Genomic DNA, 25,664 nt, shown 5'->3' on the forward strand with positions numbered 1-25,664 from the left:
CCCACTATAAGGTCTCTATCTCCTTTCATTTCCTAGGAGCATTCAACAGTGATACCACCTCCCATCAGTAAAACAAGGTTTCTCCCTTTCTTTTCCCTTTCCTTAATCCCTCCCTTTGCCTCCTAACATACTGTCCTATAGGCCCTCTTCTTCCTGATAGACTATAGGAATTATTTTCCCTTCATTTATAGTTAGGCTTAGATGTATAGGGTAAATCAACGTTGGGTTGTATCGTGAGCTTCATTGCACTTTAGAACACATTATTCTATTCCCTCCTGCATTTTATGTGAGTGCAGAAGTCTTATGTCATTCATATTTCCTTTCCTTTATATTTCAAGGTTTTTTTTTCCCCTTCTAGTCACTTTCAAAATTTGTTAGATCTCTATGGAATTGTTCAATTCAACCACTATGTATGTGTCTTCAAGTCTGAAGTCTAGGAATTTGTTTTTTCTGGAGTTGATCTATGTAGTCTTTTGATTGGCTTTGTTTTGACTGATTGACTTTTTATGTGTTTAGGAACTTTAGAAGTTCTGGGCAGCTGCCTTGTATTATTTCTTGCATTATGTTGTTCAGGTTTTTTGATTTCTCATATTCTTCTGGGAGACCTATATTTTTTAAGTTGTCCCTTACACATTCTGTCTTTGAGATTAATGTTTTACTTGTATTGACAGCACACTTTCTTTTAACATTATTGCTTTTTGCTTTTCTTCTTATGGATTGTCCAGCCTAGTAGAATTAGATTTAAAGATACAGCTTATGTTATATTACATAATAAAGTATAAATTAATTTATGACCTACATATATGCCATTAAATCATGTCACTAAAAATTAAAAAGAAATCACCTACTTTTTACATCCATGAGTAGAAAAAATATGGCAGGACCTATATAAACTGATGCAAAGTGAAATAAGAACTCAGATATTATTGTGCATAATAACAGCAATGCTGTAATAATGATCAACTGTGAAAGACTTAGTTACTCTGATCAGTACAATGATCCAAGACAGTTCCAAAGGACTCATGATAAAAAAAAAAAATGCTATCCACCTCCAGAGAGTGATCTGATGAACTGAGTGCAAACTGAAGTATAATTTTCTTGCCTTCTTCGTCTTCCTTGTTTTGTCTGCGATATGGCTAATTTGGAAATATGTTTTAAATGATTTCACATGTATAATTGATATCATTTTGCTTATTTTCTCAGTAGGTGGGGGAGGGGTGGAATAGGAGATAATTTAGAACTCAAAAAAAAATTTTAAAGAATGCTAAAAATAAATATTTTTTTTAAAATGAGAGGTTGAAACAAAATTTACTACCAGCAGGTGGTTCAAAAAAAGTTGTAGTTTCAATCCTTGTTGCAAAGTAAAAATAAAAATTCCAAATAACAAGAAAGAAAAATAGGAAAACTATGCTTTAAAAAAATCATAGAAAATATCAATACTAAACATAAACTATATCAATTGTAAATATAAAAGCACCACCTGGCAAAGGATCTAAACTTATAAAGAAAAATGTAAGTGAATCCCAAAAGACACTAACATCACAATAATTTTTGGAAATTATTTTATTTTCTCAGAACTGGAAAAATCGAACAGAAAGATAAACAAAATGGAAAATATGGAACTGAGAACTTCTTTTACAAGAAATTAGAGCTGAAAAACAAAATGAGGAAAGGGAAATACAGATCAATATCACCAAAGGTATAAATATTTTAAATAAAATTCTAACAAAATGACAAACAGTATTATATTTAAAAAATTTAATCTAAGGAACAAACACAGAATAGAGGAGGTTATAAAAGATAAATGATAATTTTTCTTTTGTTATTTTGAAAACCTTTTACACTAATAAAATCAATGAATGCATAAGAAGCGAAAACATTTTTTTGGAGAAAATCTTTGCATCAAATATCTCTGATAAGAACTTGATATTACATGTATGTGTATATTCATGTCTATTTCTAAATACATATGGAATTAAGACAAATATGTATGAGCCATTCCCAATGTATAACTGGTCAAAGGACAGGTTTCAAAATGAATTGCAGGTCAGCTAGGTGGCGCAGTGTTGATAAAGCACCAGAGCTGGAGTCAGGAGGATCTGAGTTCAAATTCGACCTCAGACACTTGACATTTACTAGCTATGTGACCCTGGGCAAGTCACTTAACCCCACTGCCTAGCCCCTCCCAAAAAAATGAATTGCAAACTACTGATATATAAAAGACTGCTCCAAGTCATTACATTACTAAGATGATAAATGGAAACCAAAACAACTCTGAAGTTTCATTTCTCTCTTAGCAAAATGGCAAAGATGATAAAAGATACAGATAACTAATGTAGGAGTGGTTTTAATAAGATATCCATGCTGTTGCTAGAAGTGTAAACTGGTCCAACCATTTTGGAAAACAGTTTGGAAGTAACTAAAGCATCTATACCATCTCACTGAGAAATATGATTACTAGGCATGTATCTTAAAAAAGTCAAAGACAGAAAGATAAAAAAATTTATAGTACTACTTTTGTGGTAGCAAATTCCTAGAAACAAAGTTAATGGCTTTAGGGAACAACCTGGGGCACACATCAAATATGAAAAATTCAGAGGAGCATGGGAAGACTTACGTGAATTTACAGTGAAGTAAGGAGAACCAGGAAAGCAACATGTATGACATTAACAATGTTAAAAAAAAAAAAAAGATAAAAGTCAATGCCAATAATAATGACCAAGCCTGACTCTAGAGAAAAGGAGAAAATGTATCTGCCCTAGCTTCACAGATGAGCTGGGGAATATAGGTGTGGAATATTTCATATGCTATGAGGCAGAGGTGTCAAACAAATGATTCATTGACCATATGTGGACCACAAAACTCCTGAATGTGGCCTGAACCAGATTAAAGTGTAATTGGAAAATAGTTAACAAAATCAATAAAAATACAATAAAATATTAGATAATATTAATAATTGGTTTTCTAAGTTAACACATGATCCACAGTGATCTTTACATATAGTTTGGTGGTCCCTATTTCTATTTGAATTTAACACAACTGCTATCATAATAATTACAACAACAACAACAACAACTAACATTTATACAGAGCTTGCTCTGTGCCAGGCCCTGTGCTAAGCATTTCACAATTATCATCTCATTTGATCCTCACAACAACCCTGAAAGGTAAGTGCTATTATCGTTCCCATTTTAGGATTGAGGAAACCAAGGCAAAAAGAGGTTAAATGACTTGCCCTAGGTTCATAGAGCTGATAAGGGCACAACTGAATTCAGGTCTTTCTGACTCCAGGCCTGGTGCTCTACCCACTGCACCATGCAACTGCCCCATAAGACATGGTTCAATGACTTGGTTCTGCTGAACTACTTTTTTCCCATGCTTTTCATTTAAAAAAAAATCTTTATTACAAGATATGGTTCTCTGTTAAAGAAGGAAGAGATATATTCAGAAATGAATGTGATATAAAAACAAATCAATGAAACAAAGTTTAAAAAGGTGCATTCAATTTAATTGAATCCATACCACTGTTTCCCATATAAATACAGAAAACTTGAGTGCTGATTTAAGTTGCCTTGGATAAGAAGTACTAGATACCATCTTTGCAATTACTTTCTCCTTGTTGCTTGCATTACCGTTCTGAAGGCAGAGGCAAAGAATACAGAAGGCATGGTTGCCACATGTGTATTGAGGCCACTGGCCTGGGTGGACCCAAGAATAACATTCTAAAGTTGTATAGCATTAATACTACATAAAGTGATTCACTTAAGAAATGACAAGATAGTTGGCACAATTCACAGTTCCATCAAAAGTCACACTGATACAGTATTCGTGGAACTGGGCCAACTACTCTGGATATCAATTTGGAAATATGAAATTAACATGACTAAACTGTTCACACTCTTTGACCAAAGATCCCACTACTAAGCATATACTCCAAGTAAGTCAATGACAGAAACAAACTTTCCACACTAAAATCTCATAACCTCTTTGTGGTACCAAAATAGAGAAACAAAGTGGATGAGTGGCTGATAAAACTATGATATGTTAATAGAATGGACTATTATTGTGCAGTAAGAAATGAAAATTACGAGTAACAGAAAATCACAGGAAGACAAATGTATTGATTGAGACTGAAACAAGCAGGAGCAAAAAAACAATAACACATAATGACTCAAGCAATAGAAATGAAAGGTCACGAAAAGGAAATCAGAGTAACCGAAAAGCCAAAGGTCCTGAAAATGAAACATACCACTTTCCTCATGACAGAAGAGTGGCAAAGTATCCAAAAGAAATGATGTATTCTTTGTTAGATGCGGTGACTATGAGGGATATTTTTCCGGAATTGTTTTCCTTGGTCAAAAAGGGGGAGGGGGGTGCTTTAACTGGGGGCTGGGTTGAGAGTAGGGTGGGAGGATTTCTCCAAAAGACTGTGATGCAAAGACTATATATATATGCACACGCATGTGTGCATATAACACACACACACATACGCACACAAATATAAACAAAATATATTTTTTTAATAAAATGAAGGAGGCACCATGAATGCTTTCAAGGAGAATAGCCCATTTGGAGTCTATTTAAATAGGGTTAGTTTTAAATAAGTCATCCTTAATAAAACTGAACAAAGTGTGTTTCTTCAAATTTCCCCCTTTACTTGTTCTGGACTCTGGCTATACCACCTGTAAAATAAAAGAACACACTGTACTTAAAATAAACCTGGCATTTCTACTCTCTCAAGGCCAGTAGCTCATCATCCTACTGAATCATTTTAGTTAGAATAGGGCTCATTAGCAAAACCAGCAGAGTGTTGGCATGACAGGGGAGAGGCCCAAAGGAAATGACAGCCCCTAACTTGTCAGGCTTGGGCAGTCATCCAGCTTACTCTCCTTTCTAAGCCACCTACCTTGAAGTCTGCTCCCCTGACCTCCTTAAAAATAGATCATAATTTCCAAAAGCTTTTAAGCCATTTTCTCAAATTGGAACATTTTTAGAAAAATAAAGCTATTAGGCTTTAATTTTTGTAACCATTAAGAAAAAAATTATATCAGACGTTTGTCAGATAATTGTAACAGTGACTGCTATAAAATACAAATGGGCATTTTAATCTGTGAAATAGGAGTGTAATTTACCTCGAAGAGTACTCTATTTTATAAGAATTTGAAACAGGTAATTTTTCAAATAGTAAGAGACAATATTATATTTTACGTTGTAACTAAGAGAAAAGGGCCCTATGGAAAGTCATACGATCACCTTAACATTTATTCACTGAAAGTTTTAAACACTAACCTACTAATAATTGGATGATTTTATCTTACATAGACATAGAAAAAAGTTATCAGTGGAGAAAAAAGGAGATATAAAAGTCAGTTCATGTTCAGTAGAGAAATTCCCATCCTAAAGCATAATATATTTTCCTATTTACTTTTTAAGACTCAGTATTTTTTAATACATCAAAGTTATAATTCAAATGTTCAACTACTAAAATGCACCTATGATATCTTCAATTTGAAATCTAAGTTTTATGGGGAATCTAGGTGGTGCAACGGATAGAGCACCAGCCCTGAAGTCAGGAGGACCTGAGTTCAAGTGCGGCCTCAGGCCAAATACTTGACACTTAGTAGCTGTGTGACCCTAGGCAAGTCACTTACCCCCAATTGCCTAAAAAAAAAAATCTAAGTTTTAGATGTTGCTTCCAATGAAGAAGATCACAACTGATCCATGACCTCTCAATCCTATGTGACTCATCCATTTCCATCCACAAATTTACCACTGGGAGTCTATTACAGCCGATCTGTTACAGCCCTTCCTTAACTTCTCCTAAGGGCACCTGTTATCCCTGGTTTTCACCAATGAACAGCCCATCATTTTTATTTATACATTTCCCTGATGACATCTATCTTTTGTCTCCAGCCCCTAACAACAGTTGCCCTCCATGCCTGGAATGCAAATCTACCTCTCACAATCTCTAGTGTCCTTCAAAATTCAGATAAAATACTATCTGCTATATGAAGCTTTTCTCGGTCTACCCAGCTGCTAGTGCCTTTCTGGAAAATAATAACATATCTATTTTTACATATTTTGTATGTGTATTTATGTACATGTCTCCTCCTATACAGTATAAGATTCTTGGAGTCAGGGTGCACTTTGTCTTTTTATCACCAGCACCAAGCACTGTGCTTGGAATTAATAGGCATTTAATAAATAATTGTTAATTGACCAATTGATTAATGTCATCATTTACCCAAAACACTTTCAAGTACCTATTTTATTATATGGCACAACCAGCTCACACCAACTATACTCCATTCCATTGTCCTCTGTGTGATACACATTTTAAATTCATCAAATATGTAGAATTCCATGACTCACAGACTCACAGCTATACAACACCATTAAAATATTAGGATCAGAAAGACAGGTCATAGGACAATAGATTTAGAGCTGAAAGGCACCTCAGAGGTCATGAAGTTCAAACCTATCATTTTACAGATGAGGAAATTGAAGCCATAGAGGTTAAATGACTTCCTTAGGGACACAAAACAATAAAGCTAGTATTGTTTCTGGGAAAAGTTTGAGGTCATTAAAAGAGTTTTGTAATTTCTTGAATGCAGTCTGACCCACTCTCTTCTTCCTATTTAATTCTGGGCCCAACTCACAGTATATTTGCACTTTCTATCTGAGGTAGACAGATAAGCTCTATAGGCTGTCCATCTACTTGTAGGTCATAATCTGGACAATAGATAGATAACATTCACTTAATTTTTCATGTGTGGATAGTAAGGGCAAACTCTTTTAGGTGGTTACAGACCTTTTCCAGGACGTTCTATAATGTTCTGGGACTTCACAAATTAAAGATGGATTTCCTATAGATGAGGAACATCTGTAAGACTTTATCATCTATAGGAAATCCATCTTTAATTTGGACTGAGCTAGAGCTCCTCCATGACAGTGGTGAAAATATTTGTTCTTGTTATATGTTTTGCCTGACACGGATGATCAGAAGAAGTTATTTCTGTTATATTTTTCAAGGAAATTTGGATAATTTTGAGGTATGAGTAACCATCTCTTTGTTGAAGGATACACATTTAAGGCAGCATTTTGCTCTAGCACTTTTTAATAGTCAACAAACATTATGCACAATGGTATCTTGTATTCTTTTCATCTTCCAGTCAATTGTGTGACACTAAAGATGTAGTCTATTATGGAATACTGTTTGTGGAAGATTGCCTGTTCCTTCTTAATACCCTCACTGAGGATGCCCTCTTATAGAAGTATGAAAATAGGCATATAGGTCAGTAGCCGTTGTCCTTTTATTCATACTAATTAGGGCTAAGATTTTTTTTTCATGTATTTAGTAACTTTCCCTCTTTTAGATATATTGTAAATAGAACCCTTAACACCTTCACAAATGCATTGGTTCCAGCACATATCTCCTCCTTGGTCTAATTCAGTTCTTGTCATCATCATTGTTCTCTTTGGTGAGAGACAGAAGGCAGCATGTGCTGCGCAACTCAGATCACTGAAACCACCTGTTCTCAGCCTCTGATGGCTATAGTGCAGGACCCAGACAAGAGCTCTGGGGAAAACCACCCCCCAGGGCACTAGCCCTGTTTCCAGCTCAGCCTCCCACAGCCATCATCAAGGAAATCAACCTTTTGGAAAGGCCACCTGGTAACTGCTTCTTCAGGCGCGACAGCCTCTGTCTCCTCAGCAGACACAAGTACTGAAGACACGAAAAAGAAAGTTCTCACAATCAAAGTCTTCAGCACTGTCAAATGAGTTCAATATCAGAAAAAGGTGTGATTTTAAGGGAGATGCATTACTATCTGACCTGCCACTGTACCCTAAGGACCATGGAACCTTTCCATCTGATATTGTAGCTGAAACATCAATATGTTTTGTCTTCCTTGTTAGAGTGAATGCTTTGAGAGCAGGAATTGTCTTGCTTTTCAAGAATTCCACATTTCTCAAGTATTCCTAGAACTTAGTTTGCATATAAGCAATTTTTCATTTATTCATTCATTCATTCCTGTCTTATAATTCCCCTAAAAGCACATCTGGGACTCTGATATCAGAGTCCAAGTACAGTGGTGCTGTAGTCTTGGGTGGCCAAAAAAATGTTATAAAATCTTTGAAACACTTCTCCACTCTTGTCTCGTTTTTATTTTTGCTTTACGGTCTTCCTTCCAGTTTCAGCCTTAAATAATGTCAGAAGCACTTTGCTCAGTTAGATCTCTTGCCAGGCTTTCTTTAAACTGGGTTTACCCTTTGTTTCTTCTGCTCTGTGAAGCTATATATTGTTCATATTCTTTTGTTATCATCCTCTGTGGGATTTTGCAAATGAGTTTTATTCACAACCAGTGCTGCTTTGAGTTGCCATTTGTCCGTTTGGCAAACAGGTCAAGAGTTTGGGGATTGAGTCATTTTTTAGGCTCTTTTGGGCTCCTTGTAATGATAACTATTTTGTACCTGTTATATGTCCCTATGAATTCACTGTAGTATATATCTAAGGCCTTTCATTCAATCAATAAGCAGTTAGTAAGGACCTACTATGAGCTTGTTACTACATGAGATACTGGGGATACAAAGACAAAAAAATGAAAAGGCCCCTGTCCTCAATAAGCTTACATTTTATGAGGGAAAATAATGTGTATTTGTGTGTTTGTGAGAGAAAGATAGGGAGACAAAGACACACTATGAAATACGTGGTAATTTCAAGGGGATGCACTGACAGGGAGATAAAGGCCCAACATAGGAATCAGTACTTGAAATTAAATTTGAAAGAAGTTAGAGATTCTTTGGGATGGACAGGAAGAAGGAAAGCATCCCTGACAGAGGGAAGAGAAGCTATACAAAGATAAAAATATAAGATGTAATACTTGAAGAATAGTAAGAGGGCCAATTTAGCTATATGGTTGAAGGGAAGTAATTTGTAATAAACATGAAAATGTCCTGTGGAACCAGGTTAGGAAGGATTTTATATGACAGAAGACTTCATATTTCCTCCTAGAGGCAATAGGGAACCACTAGAGATTCTTGAAGAGAGAAGTGACAAGGTCAAACTTGTGCTTTAGCAATATCTCTTTGGCAGGTATATAGAGAAAGGATTAGGGGGAAGCCTTGAGACTAGCTTGGAGATTACCGCAATTATCCAGGCGACAGATGATGAGGACCTGAATTAAGAGTGGTAGCCATGTGAGTAGACAGGAGGGGACATACTCAAGAGATGTTGTTGTGGTATAATCAATAAGACTTGGTAACTGATTAGGTAAGTGGGAAGTGGTTAAGAGGTATTAAAGATGACTCCTATGTCATAAACCTAGAAGGTGGTGATGATTTCAATAGTACTAGGAAGATATAAAAGAGAGCTGATCTTGAAGAACAGTGAGTTCTGATCTGGACATGTTGAGTTTGAAATTAACCTCAGTTTCCTTATCTGTAAAATAATGACATACACAACATCTCTTATGTATGCCCCCTCCTCTCTACTCACATGGCTACCACTCTATAACTGCAACAGCCTCCAAGTTAATCTCCCAACCTTCAAGCTTTCCCTTAATCCTTTCTCTACATACCTGCCAAAGTGATATTACTAAAGCAGAGGTCTGACCAAGGCTTCTAAATTCCCATTCAATTCTAAAATTATGATCCATGATCCTATAATTTTTTTTTTAATGTTCACTCCTTCTAACTTTGTACTAACTGTCATCTTTCCTCAAATAGGTCTAATTGTACACAGACAGTTGATTCAGGAATACCTCCACAGCAGTTACAAGCCATTTCCTGTATACAAAAATATAACTATTTTAATTTTTTACAATGCTATTTGGTGCTTGTGATGCCTAGAACTTTCCAATTCTTTCCTCAAAGAAAGTATTCCTGACATATAGCCATGATGCTCCTTTATAATCTACAAGTCTTTAGACTCTCTCATTTCTTATTCTTGATCCACTTTTCCACATACATATCTCACCTTCCTTACCTATTCCCATCTTTGTCCTGAAGTCACCGAATATCAAAGTACATATTAATGTAGTTTAGACAATTTTAACTAGTTCTTCAGAAAATGTTTCTACCTCTTCAACATCTGAAATATGCTGGTGTATAAGCTATATTTTTCCTTAATGGCCTTTTTGCAAATATTTGCCATGAGCACTGTAATATGCATAGACCAAATACCCCATGAAATTATGTTTCTTGTCATTTTTGAAGGCACAAAAAAACCCCTGAACTCTGAACTTTCACTTTTTTCTTTGAAGTTTCCCTGTGAACTACATTTTCATTTATCTGCTACTCCTTTCTGTTGGTTTCGTTTACAGTGAGAATGTTTATTTCCCCCAATACCACATACACTTGTCGGTCATGGGACAAGGTCTCACTTACAAAGTACCAACAAGTTAGAATTGACATGTGGTTGTGATTCTGAGTATGCTCTCCCCCCATTTGGGCCATTTTGCCACTGTCACTGTAGATGGAGTTGCGGGCTGCACACAGAAAATAATCATTTTTATTTTTCCTTTGTTTCACAGTTTTCCACAGTCAAAGAATTTGTCATCAAGTATGAAGTTGACTGGTGATAAGCCTCTCTGTGCCAATCTGGACCATCCTTGAAGCTTTTCTAGCATAGTAAAAGCTGCTAGAGCTGGAGTTGTGTGGGCCTAGGCTTTGAGAACCCTGGGTTCTCCTCAATGCCAAGATGAAACATTACAGTAGGATTTTGCAGAGGGAAGTTACAACTACACATGGAAATTTCTGTACAGGTATTACTAATCTTATAGAAAGTCTCTATCTTCAAGTTATTCTTTGGAGGATAAATTTACTAGTACAATATAAACTAAAGATACATTATCACACATTAGTTTTATAGAGTTCAGTGTACTCCTATTTTTTTTCAAGAACACAATGCTTTCATTAGGCATTTAAAACTTATTTTAAATGTGTTTTAAATTTATATTAAAATAGTCTCTTTAATTTCTTAAACCTTCCTGCTTTCAGAAAGATCAATATCATTTTTTAAACAATGGATTGATCCATGCTTAATTTAATTTGATAAAATTCTTTATCTTTATCCTTTCCTGCTTTCTGATCATTCATTTACTCTATCATTAACTAGTACTTCCCCTCTTCTTAACAACCTTCCCAAATGACTCTAAAACTCAGCCTTCTCTCTCTAATATAGTTATGGCTCATCATGCCTCACCATATTTGCACTAAATTTTGCATTGGTTCATAAAGCACTATCAGTGCTTTATAATTTATAATTAGTAATCACTTAGTCTAACCCTCTCATTTTACAGATGGGAAAACTGAGGCTCAAAATCAAGAAAGTAATTTTGGATAGAGCGCCAGGCCTGGAGTCAGGAAGACCTAAGTTCAAATCAGATCTCAGATACTTACTAGCTCTGTGATCCTAGGCAAATCACTTAACCTCTGTTTGCCTCAGTTTCCTTATTTATAAAATAGGAATAATAATAATAGAACCTACCTCCCAGAGTTGTTGTGAGGATCAAATAAGATAACTATAAAGTGCTTAGCATAATACCTGGCACACAGTAGACACTATATAACTTTTAGCTATAATTATTATTATTATTATTACTACTACTACTACTATTATGAATTATTAACTTGCTCAAAGTTATATAGAGAGTTTATCAGAGCTGGAACGGTCATCAGAGCTGGAAAGGACACCAATGATTGATCATGCTTTCCCTCTCAATTTTTCTTCTGGGATTTGTATCTCTCAGCTGATATCAGCCTTTTCTCCTACTTAAGTTTTAAGAGTCAAATTTCCAAACACAGGAATTGCTGGTTAGTGCCATCCTCCTGAATACTCATAATCTGACTATCTTTCCTAGGTTATTTTTGGCTGTGACTCAAGGGTTATACTGGAAAAAGAACAAAGGAAACAACGGAGGCTGAGATGGATCCAAATATTTTAACAAATACAACGTGTCAGCTTATGGCACCTCCTTTCACATCCTGATGCTTGTCAAGTCCCTATTCAAAGGCTCCCGTTTTTGTGCTATGCAGTTAGTTGCAGCACAGAGAGCCAGGATAACATGACCTTCACCACTCAATCAGGTGGAAGAGTGCCATCTATTGAACCAAGGACACTGCTTCCTCCTTCGAGGCTCCTGAGGATTCCTGTTCATTGGTTAACGATCTAATTTAGCTCTATTCAATTCAGGAGACATGAAAGAATAGAGTACTGAACTTTTTTTTTTAATTCTGTGTTAATTTTAGTCATTTGGAGCCAAAGCTCTGATTATCACTCATTAATTTGGTGCAACTACATACTAGGACCTGTGTGATATAGAAGACCAGGAGCTGAATTAAATTCCTGAATCTGTAATAAGAAATGGGTCAATAGGCTTCATATCAATTTAAATCAATTCAATAAAGCAGCAGAGCACCAGGCTTGAAGTAAAAAAGACCTGAGTTCAAATTCTGTCTCAGACACTTCCTAGTTATATGACCCTGGGCATATCCCTTAAGCTTTATTTACCTCACTTTTCTCAACTGTAAAATGGGGATAAGTTCCCAGGTTTGTTGGGATCAAATAAGATTTTATTTACAAAGCAGTTAGCACAGGGCTTGGCAAATAGTAAGCATCATATAAAGTTTCACTATCATCATCATTATTATTATTAGTTAGCATACATGATAAAATTCATGAATACCACAGTAATATCATGAAAAGAGAACTGGGTGTAGAGTGCTGAGTTTGAGTCCTGGTTTTTCAATTTACTAGCTGTGTGATGTTAGCTAAGTCATTTCAACCTTTTGAGCCTCAATTTCCTTGGCTGGGAAATGGGGATAATAAGGTATACTCTGCCTAACTCACAGAACAAAGCCAGAACTAGGCTCCCTAGCACCTGGGATGGTGGAGTGGGAAGAGGTGTCTAAAGAACCATGACCACTTTCTGCACGTGGTTAAGACAGCCTAGAGATAGAGGTCATGAGAGTTGGGGAGGCAGAGGCGCTTGGAAGCCAAGGGATTCAGAGAGAATAGGGATTGGGGAGGAGGATACAACTCTGGCCAAGCACTGAACCTTGGAGGAAGGAGTGAGAGTGACCTAGAGGTCCACAGATGACAGAAGCAAGGATCTGGACAGGAAGCTGTAGAAAATCACTGAATAATTCTGTCAAGAGATAGGGGGTCTTCAGGAAAAAAGCCAGGTTTCAGGGAACACCGGAAAATGAAAGAAATGTGAGAAGGCTATCAGGAAGAAGGGGAGAAAGGGAAAGGGAGTTCAATAACCAAGAATTCTAGAAGGCACAATGGACTGGAGGGGAAGAGGAGGATAAACCCTGAAGAAGGCTTGGTCTGAATTTATATATGGAGGAGGAGTAGGCATTGCAGACCCCTCCTAAAGATCCCACCTGAGTTTATAGGGGCAAGAGGGAACCTTGGGGAGCTACAGCTAGGACAGTGCAACAACTACATTCATTCATCCTCACCCCATGAATCATAGGATCATCACAATTTAGGGCTAGAAGGGACCTCAGAAGTCATTTAGTACAATCCCCTCATAGGACAGATGAGGAAAGTAAAGCCCAGTGTGGGTATGTGAGCACAGAGGCAGGAAGTGACAGATCCAGGTCTTCTAACTCCAAATCCAGTATTCTTTCCACTGCACTGTCCATGAGACTTTTGGGGGCGAAGGGTGGACTGGTGGACAATGGTGCTTTCGGGAGAAAGCGCCAATAAGAAATCTTCTTATATTATCTCTAGGGTGGTTCATCACACAACTTCAGAGAAGTATGAGGTGGAAGCACGACACTGGGGTTACCAATGCTCGGTAGAAAACCTCCGTTGCCTTATGCTAATTCTGATCAAATATATCATATCAGTCAACCAATTAACAAGCATTTATTAAACATCTACTAGTTGTCAGGCACTGCGGATACAAAGGGGAAAAAAAAAGTGGAATAGCCTTATGCAGGTATGTAAGTCTTACATATGCCTATAATAAACATGTACAGAATAAATACAAATACATGCAAAGTAGTTTAGGGAGGGAGGGCATTAGCATTTGGGCTCAGGAAAGGCTTTACATGGAAGGCAGTGCTAAAGCAGAGTCATATAAATGAATGTGGTTATAAAATTTAAGACATGACACAAATTATTATTATTATTAATCATGTCAATATTAAGTTCAAGCTCAAACTTAATGAGTCAAGTTTGTTTATTTTACACAGGAAGATTATACTATAACCAACTGAAGGTATTCATCGTGGATCTCATTGCCCATGCAGGTGGGATCCAAAGAACTAAGCAGAACTAGTCCCTGCCTTATAGAACCTTTAAGAGAGACAAAGTGATGGTATTTAAAATGTTCAGAAGATTAAATGAAAGAATTAACTAAAAATAACGCTGCTATTCAATAATAATTTTAAAAATTTTATCAAGGACCTACTATGTGCTCAACTTGGAACATATAAAGGATTATAAAATATAGTGTCTACCTAAAGGAGACAAGATATACATGCCTGTTTCTTTATACACATACATACATACATATATATATACACACATACAAGCTGTGATATCATTGCTTCTCAAAAACAGGTCTGTCCGTTTTCATATCATAATGTTTCCTTAGTTCAAGAAACAGTGTTTACTTTGTATGTCCACTACCGGTCACAAAACCATTAAATTTCTACATGCTTCTAAATGTCTTCTAATTGATCATTTACATATAATTTAGATAATTTTACTGAGATCAAATTCTGAAAGCAGCATAATTTGTGTTGCTGGCTTTAAACGATCAGGAGGGGAAATACTGTGCTTCGAATTGCACATCAAGGATTCCAACCCTGATATTTTGTTTTCCCCTGGAACTTCCACAACTTCCCTGGAACACAGCTGATCTCTCTGGGCACGCCAGTATGTAACATTTTGCTTAGAGTGAAGTAATGTCTACATCCCTATCCACCATAGAGAAGTGCAATAAAATCCCATGGAAAGGAACACCCAGCCATTTCACACCTTTTTTTTTCCCCTTTCTCACATACATTTTTCTCCACTTTGAAAAGAATTAAAATTAGGTACTACAATTCTATTTCTCGATCTTTCCACCAAAAACGCCAGCAGTTTTTTGTTTCCTTCTTAAAAGATGGAAACGTATTGAATGTTTTTGGGAAAAGACACTAAAATTACTTACATTTCCCAAAGGTAAAAAAATTACCCTACAAATTCAGAAATCGTTTTTCAATTCTTTATTGTGCTGGTAAAGGCACAGGATGAATGACTAAGCTTCAATCTGGTTGTTGCCAGGAACTCTGAACACTGATGTCACTTCTGACACTATCAATAGCAATTTTAAATGCTTCTTCCATGGATATCATTTCCCCCAATATGATTATGTACAGCGCAGAGCACAATTGTAGTCTGCATGAGTAAAGCTATAGGGACAAAGAAAGATGATAAATGATTTAAACAAGACAATTTGAAGCTAGTGGCAGAACTTAGCCCTATGGGGAAAAAAGTATGGTGCCTATTAAATTGATTAAATCTTTCTGGTGTTCTTTTGTATACTGAGAAAACTGCTGGCCAAGTCTTCACAATCCTATCAAATTGCTAAAACATTAATTTTTTAAAATACTGACGAGAATTAGTTCTTCGATTTAGTCAAGATTCAGTGTTTATTCTTTTTACTTTTCTTCCAGTGAGCTGTTAAATTTATCATGCTGCTGGTATATTCTATTTAGTTCTAATAACCTGTTGTCCAATGCTTTGCTCCTTCATGGTCTGGAAACGAGTGGCATGCTGGTATGGGCATGTGGAATAAGTGGGCTTATGTGTCACTATAGTGAAAACTATGAGTTGTTGGGTTTTCTTCTTATATTATCTCTAGGGTGGTTCATCACACAACAGACATGCCATAAGAAAGCAGAGGTCCCATGGAAATGAACAATCTATCCATAAAATTTGGTCCTTGGAAATGTAAATGATTCTATCATATTGTATTTGCATACTGCTTTTCTCTAAGGAGTGCAAAGAGATTCATAGACATTATCCCATCCTGTGAAAATTTTGGTAAGGCTGGCAAGGAAGCTAATATTATTATCTTGGTTGTCCGTCTGGTGAACACCTGCTGCTGGATGCAGAAGGAACAACGGTATTTGGCAGAGAATACTTCATCACTGTTAAGTAATACTTGTCAAGCTCAATTTTCCCATATTTTGAAAGACACTTGTAAAGTTAGCTCTGTGAAACCACATAAGCCAAAGGTGGTGTAAATACAAGAACATTTTCACTACATTCTAGCATAGAGTACTTTTGTTCTTTAGGATTGTATACATCTTAACTTCAGAACCGTCCCTATGTGTGACAGACCAGAGCAATTCACCACAAGCTGTGTGTGTGTGTGTGTCTATGTGTGTGTATATGTACGTGTGTGCACGTGCGCATGCGTGCATGCATGGGGGCAGGAACAGAAAGCTGTGCTTACACTGGGATAGGACCACGCCAACGTGCAGTGACTGACTTACGGAGTCAGTGGAAGGGAAAGTGGATCTAGTTCTGCCACCTGGGTATGAGAACAAAAGACCTCATGTCTCAGGTCCCAGGTCATTGTGGGACAATCACTTCAACCAACTTTGCCAGTAATAACTTGTTTTGTGTCACGGACCACTTCGGCAGTCTGTTGAAGTCTATGGACCCCTTCTAAGAATGTTTTTAAGTTCATGAAATAAAATATATCAGATTGTTAAAGGAAATCAATTTTATTGAAATACAGTTATAAAAATATTAAAGAAACAAGATCAAAGACCCTGGGTTAAGAACCACTATTTGACTAAGAAAAAGTAGGTGGAATTACTTTCCCCACTTCTACACATACCCTCTTCAGACTGAATATTGCTTTCTTTTAACTTTTTTTCCCCTTCAAGGGTACTCTTGACGTTAATTTCAATCAAACCTCACTAGTCAAAAGCACTATGTAGATTTGTGTTACTATTAGAAAAGTTGAAGAAATACAAAGTGATTTCCTCTAGCCCCCTGTATCCTTCTGAGGAAGAACATTCTGAACTCATCCACATTTTTAAACATGTATTTGGATTATATAGGTAACATCTCAAATAATAAACTCCCTGTGACCTATAAATTATTTTAATATAGTGAAGTTTTATTTTGCATTTTTTTAAGTTCTTCTACAAATCACATCTATAGTATTCAGGTAAATGGAAAAGAGTCCTCAGAATCCAGTGAGAAAAGGATGTTATATATACACACTGATTTCAACATTTTGTTCAGTTGAATAAATGAGTTTTTACCTCCAGAGGTTGGTATGTTCAAGGAGCAGAGAGGTGGGAAGAATAGAACGAATAGTAGTTATTACTAGCATGGGGAGGGGAAGGTACTAAAGAGCAAAAAGCAACGTAAATAGCTCTCAGCTCTGCTTATTCCTTTTTTTTTTTTTTTGCAGGATACCTACAATTCCAATATCTGATAATCAAGTACTTCAGGTATATAGACTGACTTTTGCTTGAACAGGGATCACAGAAAGCACTGACTGCGCATGATTTTCAACATAAAGAATTGATTATAACTAGCTGAAGATGGAATTGTTTACATACCATCAAACTGAGACAAAGAAATAATTTGGAAAAGCAGCATTGGAAATCACCAGTTTCATGAGATTTGCTTTTTCTTTCCCTCTAAGTTAATTTTTTAAAGAATTTGCAGGATTTTTTTGTCCTTTTATTTGCAAAGTATAGAATCCAATGATCTCATAACATCAAAAAAAGATCAGTAGTATAATATGGTGACAAGAACTTAGAAAGTTCTAAAAAGCCTCATGTTCAGAATTGTTGTTTGTCCTTCATTTTCAAAGAGGACCAATGACATCACAGAGTGATATCTTCTTTCACAGGTGAACTGGATTTAAAAGTGAGGCAGAGTTGCACAAAGTCGTGAGCCTCACTCTCTCATCCAAAGTCATCGAAGGCCAGAGTCAAGATAATATCTGGCCAAGTTCTCAGCACTCCACAGCATCGGCTTCAGCCATCTTCACGGCCACTGGAACAAATTGTTCTCATCTCATCTACCCATTCAGCACATGCTGACCCCCTAATCACCAACAGGTTTGGGGCCCTTTGGTTACCCTCAACCGGGTTTAGCCTGTCTGCCTAAATAGCTTACCAGGGTGTGGCTGCTGCAGTAGCTACAGCTTCTTGGAGCCGTAGATGAGAGATGAGCACCAGACAGACACCAAAGGTAGATGAGCAGCCCTGAAAAGGGCTCGGCAAGCTCTCAGAGGTGGTAATCCTCCTTAAATGCTCTATACATTCCTGGTATTGCTTCAGAATACCTTGTATTTGAATCCTGACACTACTATTTGATAGTGTGATTGTGGACAAGCCAGTTAATCTGTAGAAGGGGAAATAATATTTACACTACATACCTCACACAGGGTTGGTGTAAAGAAAATGTTTTGTAAAATATAAAATCCTATAGAAACTCAAGGAATTAGAAAAAATATGTTATCATTATTATCACCAAACATAATTATGGAGGGCCATAGCACTGGTGACTAAAACACAATGAATTAAAATGCATGAACCAAACCTTGCTGTGAATTTATAATACAAAAATTCTCAAATTCAAAGGCCACAGCCACAAGCTGGTTTTTGAATGTAAAGAGTAAAATAAACAGGATAGTGTGGTACAAAAAGCACTGACTCTGGGTTTGGAACCTGGGTTTAAATCCCAGTGCTGCTGCTTACTGACTATGTCACAATGGGTCAGTCACTCACTCTCTCAAAACTTCAGTTTCCTTATCTGTAAAATGATGAAGTAGACAACTGTTTACCCTCAGGTCCCTTCCAGATTACATCTAAGAGAAAAGTGTGACAGCTATATAAGCTTTACAAGGTAACATCATATTCTGAATTATATTTTCATGTAATTAATCATAAATTTGACATCATTTATTTTTATATCATCTACATTTCCCACTGTATCTCTCTCCCCTAACATTATTCAATAATAAAGAATAAAAGAAGAAATGGAAGAAAAAAATCCACAAAACAGACATATCAAAAAAGTCTGAAATCATATGCAGTATTCTATACCCATGGTCTTTCAGCTCTACAAAGAAGCTAGTCTTACAACTCTTTATAGGGCAAATCTTGTTCTTTGTTATTTTAAAGCAATTCAGTTTCATGTTTTTATGATTGTTCTCATTTATGTTTTTGTAGCCATGGTGTATATTGTTTTCTTGGTTCTGCTTATTTCACTTTGCATCAATTTGTATAAGTCTTTCTGGGCTTCCTTGTATATTCATTTATTCCTCATTTCTTATAGCACAATAATATTAAATTACATTCATGTACTACAATTTGTTGAGCAACTTCCCAAATGATGGGCAATGTACTTTGTTTCTAGAGCTTTGTTACTGCCAAAAGTGCTGCTATAAATGCTTTTGGTGTATATAGGGATTGACTTTTTTTTTTTTTGTCTTGACTTCTGTTGAGTAAATGTCTAGCAGTGAAATAAATGAGAGTAGATTATTTAAGATAATTAATTTGGGCATTCTATATTTTTGTAGGTAATCTTTTTTTTTTTTTTGCATTCTCAGTCTGGCTAGCATATAACAATACATTGCTGTTGTTGTTGAGTCGTTTCAGTCATGTTTGACTCTTCATGACCTCATATAGGGTTTTCTTGGCAAAGATAATGGAATGGTTTGCCATTTCCTTCCCAGGCTCATTTTACAGATGAGGAACTGAGGCAAAGTGACTTGCCCAGAGTCACACATCTAGGAAGAGTCTGAGGCTGGATTTGAATTTATGAAGATAAATCTTCCTGATTCCTGATTCTGAGTCCACTATGCCTCCCAGCTGCCCTGTATAGTATATGCTACACAACATACAGTACACTTTCATAATTCTTTTTATTGAGTTTGTTGCGATTTTGCCTTATTCATTTTTTATATTAATTTGATTTTCCATCATTTTAAAAATCAGGTTGACTAAAGGGTTATCAATTTTTAAGCTTTTTTTTTTTTTAAGAATCAGCTACTGATTTTGTTTATCCATTCTATATTTTTTTTTTATTTTCTCTCCTCTAATTTTTCAATATTTACCCTCTTGTGATTACCTTGGGTTTATTTGTTGACTTCATCATTTTTAAAGTGAATGGTCAGTTTATTAATTCTCTTTCTATTTGTTAATATAAGTTTTGAGGGGCATAATTTTTTCTCTAAGGACTATGCTAATGCATTCCAGAAATTTTAGTATGCTGTCTTATGATTATCATTTCATTTCATATAATTATTAGTGGTTTCTATGATTTGTTCTTTCATTTATTACTTGAGATTTTATTATTGTCTTCATTTAGGTTTGTGTCTTTTGCTTGTGCTCCCTACTTTGATCATCACCATTATTACATTATGGTCTGTAAAGGATATGTTTAGAATTTCTCCTTTTTAACATTTATTTGCCACTTCTCTGCTCTGTAATCAATAGTCTATTGTCACATGAAGCTAATTATGTATATATTCTCTAGGGTACCCATTGAGCAGAGGCCATAAATCTTTTATCTCCAAGTTCTCCAAGTTTGTTCAGTTTTATATTCTAATGATCTATTTGCTTCTCATTTTATGAATTTGTTTTCATTTTCAATACTGGCAATTTGGTTTTCTTCATTTCTTCTGATAAGATTTTTGGCTTATCCGTTTTATTCGGTTTTTTGTTGGATTTTTTTTTAAATCAAAAACAAACTCCTAGTTTTATTTATCAATTTGATATTTTAATTTGTGCTTTCAAGTTTGCTTATCTGTTCTTTGATTTTAATGGTATCTATTTTTTGTGTTTGGTCGGAGTTTTGAATCTTGCTTTTTTTTTTTTTTAGTCATACACCTAATACATTGGTCTGTTCTTTTTCTGTTTTGTTGATGAAAGTGTTTAGAGATGTAAATTTCCCCATAAAAACTACTTGGGTTGTATAACAGAAGTATAAATTTAGAGCTGTAAGGGACCCTAGAGTCCATCAAGCCCACCCCCAACTCTTCATTTTAATGATGTTAAAGATGAGGAAACTGAGGTTGACAGAAATTAAGTGACTTGCTAACTCACATAGAAGTATGGAAGACAGACTCTGAACTCAGGTCTTTTAACTCCAAGCCCACAGTGCTTTATCTCCTGCAGCATCCGTCAATTGTGGTCATTTTATTAGACCCATTATTTTTATGACTTGTTTTCTGACCCATATAGTCTATACAAATAATTTAGTTCCATTAAACTCTAAATTCTTTCTTCAAATGCTCTTTGTTGATTATGATTTTTATTGCATTGTGGTCAGTAAAACATGCAATTAATAATTATTGAATTTTTTTTTATTTCTTTATGAAGTTTTTATGTTCTAGAACATGGTCAATTTTTGTAAAGATGCAATGCAAATCCATGAAATATACATATGTCTTTTTATCCCTATTCAGACATTATCACAGATCAATCATGTCTAATTTTTCTAAAATTTTATTCCAGTCATTAACTATTTTTCTTTTTATTTTATTGTTAGATTTGTCTACACCCGAAAGAAACTTATGACTCCCAAATATTATGTTTTTTCTGTCTCTCACTGTAATTTGATTAATTTTTCTTTGGTGTATAATGTTATGCTGTGTGTGTGTGTGTGTGTGTGTATAATTTATTGATATTATTTCATTATCCATAGTGCTTTTGGGTATAATGTAGATTCTCTGCTATTCTATTTTAGCTATGTTTATTTTTACTGTTACCTTTTCTGAAACCATGATGTTCACTCTAGCTTCTTTAAGTTCAACTGAGGCAGGACAAATTCTGTTCCCATCCATCATTTTAAATTTGTGTAAATCTTTATGTTTTAAGTGTTTTTCTTGTAAGCAGCACATTGTTGGATTCTGTTTTCTAATCCATTTCATTACAATCTTCTGTTTTATAGGTGGATTAATCCCATTCACATTCACAGTTAAGGTTGTTAATTATATTTTACTCCATTATAGTCTCTCATACATTTTCCTTCATCCCCTCCCCTATACCTTATTTACAAACCAGTATAAGAAGATGGTGAAAGGGGAGGAATTTGATCAACATTAATAGTAACATGCAAGGTGTCTCCAAAGTCTTACTGCAGTTTTAAACTATTAAAGCTTAATTGTATAAGTGAAGTCAACTGCTCCTAGTGAAATGGCCTTCTCTTCACCTTGACTAGAGCATGATCATTGGTTTTTATATTTTATTTCTATTTGTTTTCTATTCATAAAGACATCCTAAGAAATTGTTTTTTTTGTGAATTTCTTACATCATCAACTCTATCCACCCTCTCAATATCCTCTCTTCTTCCCTTCCAGTCCCCCCCACTTATTTGCCAATTGAATTCGGGTATTTGTACATTTAGTATGTGCGTGTGTGTGTGTGTATTCAACCTTCCTCTGTCCAGTTAAGAAAAGTGAAGTTCATGTTGTTTATATATTCCTTTTCTTAAGCACCTCAATTAAGAGTAAGAATAAGTTTCTCAAGAGTGCTCATTAATCTGGAAATGGATAAACAAATTATGCTATATTAGTATCATATAATTATTACACTTACATTACAAAAGATACTGTTTCTGAGTAATCTGAAAAGATTTGTATGAACTGACAAAGATTTAAGTGAACAAAATCAAGAAAGAAAATATTGTTTAAAAAAAACTTCAAAAGGTTTCAGAACTCTAATCAATATGACTGTTGGGGGCAAGCTAGGTAGCACAGTGGATAGAGCGTCAGACCTGAAGTAAGGAAGACTCCTGTTCCTGAGTTCAAATCTGGCCTCAGATACTTACTAGCTGGGTGACTCTAGGCAAATCACTTAACCCTGTTTGCCTCAGTTCATCATCTATAAAATGAGATGGAAAAGGAATTGGCAAACCACTCCAGTATCGCTGCCAAGAAAACCTCAACTGTGATCACAAAGAGTCAGATACAACTGAAAAATGAACGAATAACAACCAGAGGATCAGTGATAAAGCATGCTATCCCGACAGAGGAGTGAAGGACTCCAAGTATAGAATGAGATATACATTTTTGGACATGGCAAATGTGTAAATTTGTTTTGATTAACTGTTTGTTTGTTATAAGGACTCTGTGGTGGGTTTTCCCCCAGGGGATGGAGGGATTGGAGAGTTAACAAGAGGGTTATATTGAAAAAGAAAAGAGGGTCATAGAAGATTTTTTTTAAAGGCACAAAAGATAAGAGAAGGAAGTTCAGAAGAAGACAGACAAGCAAGATAGCTTTAAAAGTAACATGCTGAATATATTATTTGCTTATTTTCTTAAAAGCCAAACGAAAACAATAGAGGTTAGTAGCTCCACATGTAATCCACTTTTTCGGTTCTATTTTGTATATAGAAATCTTAATTTTCCCTTTTCTGTTGTTAAATTCAAAATTTTTAAAATTGCTTTTAATTTTTTTCTGAAATAAATACCAAATAAAATGAGCATTTTGATATACACTGTAGAACAGAAAAGAAGGATTGTACATTACACAGCAACTCTCTATTATATATAGTTTCTTTTTTAAAAATATAATCCAATTATATTTTATTATAATTATAATATAGATTCAATTATAATAAATTATATAACACAATAAATTCCAAAAAAAGTTAAAAACTGTCCTCTTTGTCTGTGATTCCTTCTGGACTTCTTCCTTTCTTTTCTGTGTATTTAAAAAAAAATGCTTCAATGGCCCTCTTTTCATTTTCTTTTCTTTCTTTTTTTCTTTTGGCTACCCTATTACCAGCCCAGCTCTGTCTCTCACCCTTAGCAAAACTGGAAAATATAAGAAACATAAAAACTCATAAAACATGAATACTCAAACAAAAAAAAATACACACATTGCCCCTATCTAAAAATATATGTCTTATTCTGTTATCTTGAGTCCATCACTATAGGAGACAGGTAGCATGCTTCCTCTCCACTGCTCAGGGGCTATGGTTGGTCACTGAACTAATCGAAAGATCTCAAATTCTTAAGTCTTTCAAAGCTGTTTTTTGTTGTTGTTGTTCTTTTACCATGTTGTTATTTTGTAAATGGTTTTCCTGGTTCTTGTCATTTCACTCTGCATCAGCTGTCTTCCCAGATGTTCCTGAAACCATTTCTTCCATTATTTCTTTTTTTTTTTTTTAAGGCAATTGGAGTTAAGTGACTTGCCCAGGGTCACACAGCTATTAAGTGTCAAGTGTTTGGTCTGAGGCTGGATTTGAACTCAGGTCTTCCTGACTTCAAGGCCGCTACTCTATCCATTGTGCCACCTAGCAGCCCCCTCTTCCATTATTTCTTACAGCACAATAATGCTCCATTTCATTCGTATACCATAATTTGTTGAACCATTCCACAATTCATGTTTCTTACGCAATTTTCACTCTTTTTCTTTGTATATTGAAATGTTTATTTGTTGATTATTGCTACATTCACAATAAAAAAAACAAAATTTAAAAGAAAAAAACACTGGCTCTGGAGTCAGTGAATTCAAATTTTACCTCTGACACTTACTATCTTTGTGACCCTGGGCAAATCACTTAATTTTCCTGGACCTCAGTTTCCTAATCTGTAAATTAAGAGAGCTAGACCAGATGCCCTCTGAGATCTCTTCCAGTTTTAGCTCTGATTCTGTGAACTCACAAACTCTGTGTCCCCAGAGACTGAGGGAATGAAAATATTCCCAGATATTCTGTTTGGTGGCCACCACTCCCACATAGGTATTCTCTCCCCCAATTAGAATACAAGTTCCTCAAGGGCAGGGACTATTGTATTTGTATTCCCAACACTAAGAATAGTGCCGAGCACATAGTATGCACTTAATAAATATTTTTTCATTCACTTCTTCATTCCTTGAGTCATGGGAAAGAGCTGATTCAGCAAAAGCAGCATCTCCAAATATAAATGAAGACTACTGTACTTCTCAGTTAAATAAGCCTATTATAACAGTGTTCCTACAATGTGGTTGCCTGCCCATATGAGGTTGCCACATCAAACCAAGACCACCAACTTATTTCCCATAGCATACGAGACAGAAACAACTACTGACTTAGATAAAATATTAACAATCCCCCATCTCATTTTCTGACAGCTTATAAAATAATGGACTGATTTCCAATTTGACTAATAAAAGAGGTATTTAAAGGTTAGAAAAACATTCCTTTTTGGGTTTCTGAGTCCAGCATTAGTGCAATACATAAATAAGCAAAGAACACATGTACTGTACCTTCCTGAAGCTGTGTTGGTTTGGCAGAATTTTCCCCACTCATTAAAACAACAAAAGACGCAGCTGCTCGGACTGTAGCCTGCCATGTTGACATGGCAACTGGTGGCTCCTGGCATGGAAAAAGGGCCCTGTTGTTTATTGGGGATCCCATAGTATAAACACATGGCCTGAGGAAGAGAGAGAAAGAAAAGGTAGAATCTTCTAAATGAGGCATCCCTTTCTTTACTGCAGTATTCTTTACTGCTGTATTTTCAGGAATAACAGGAACGTTAGGTTGAGCTTTGTGGAGAAGGAGGGTAAGGAGGGGAGGGATTACTACAAAGTTTTGTGTATTATACATTTCAAGGCATGCACGGCTGAAAATGTCAACGGCACGCTTGGAAAGCTAGGTGGTAACCTTTTATTGTATCACTTGCTTAAATATG

At 35.6% G+C, this 25,664-nt stretch overlaps 1 protein-coding gene across 8 annotated transcripts in view; it reads right to left on the minus strand.

Annotated features, from left to right (window-relative positions):
- The window catches only part of AOPEP (aminopeptidase O (putative)), a 568,440-nt gene that overhangs the window by 410,994 nt on the left and 131,782 nt on the right, over positions 1 to 25,664 (minus strand). For all 8 annotated transcript variants that reach the window (XR_003570208.1, XM_027874398.1, XM_027874399.1 and 5 more), the window contains one exon: positions 25,240 to 25,406. Coding sequence is in view for 7 of the 8 variants with exons in the window: in XM_027874398.1 (XP_027730199.1) it covers positions 25,240 to 25,406 (167 nt within the window). In the remaining variant the exon portion in view is untranslated. The remainder of the gene's footprint in view (positions 1 to 25,239; positions 25,407 to 25,664) is intronic.

Source organism: Vombatus ursinus, unplaced genomic scaffold (assembly GCF_900497805.2).
Source record: "Vombatus ursinus unplaced genomic scaffold, bare-nosed wombat genome assembly UNPS02014807.1, whole genome shotgun sequence".
Classification (NCBI taxonomy): domain Eukaryota; kingdom Metazoa; phylum Chordata; class Mammalia; order Diprotodontia; family Vombatidae; genus Vombatus; species Vombatus ursinus.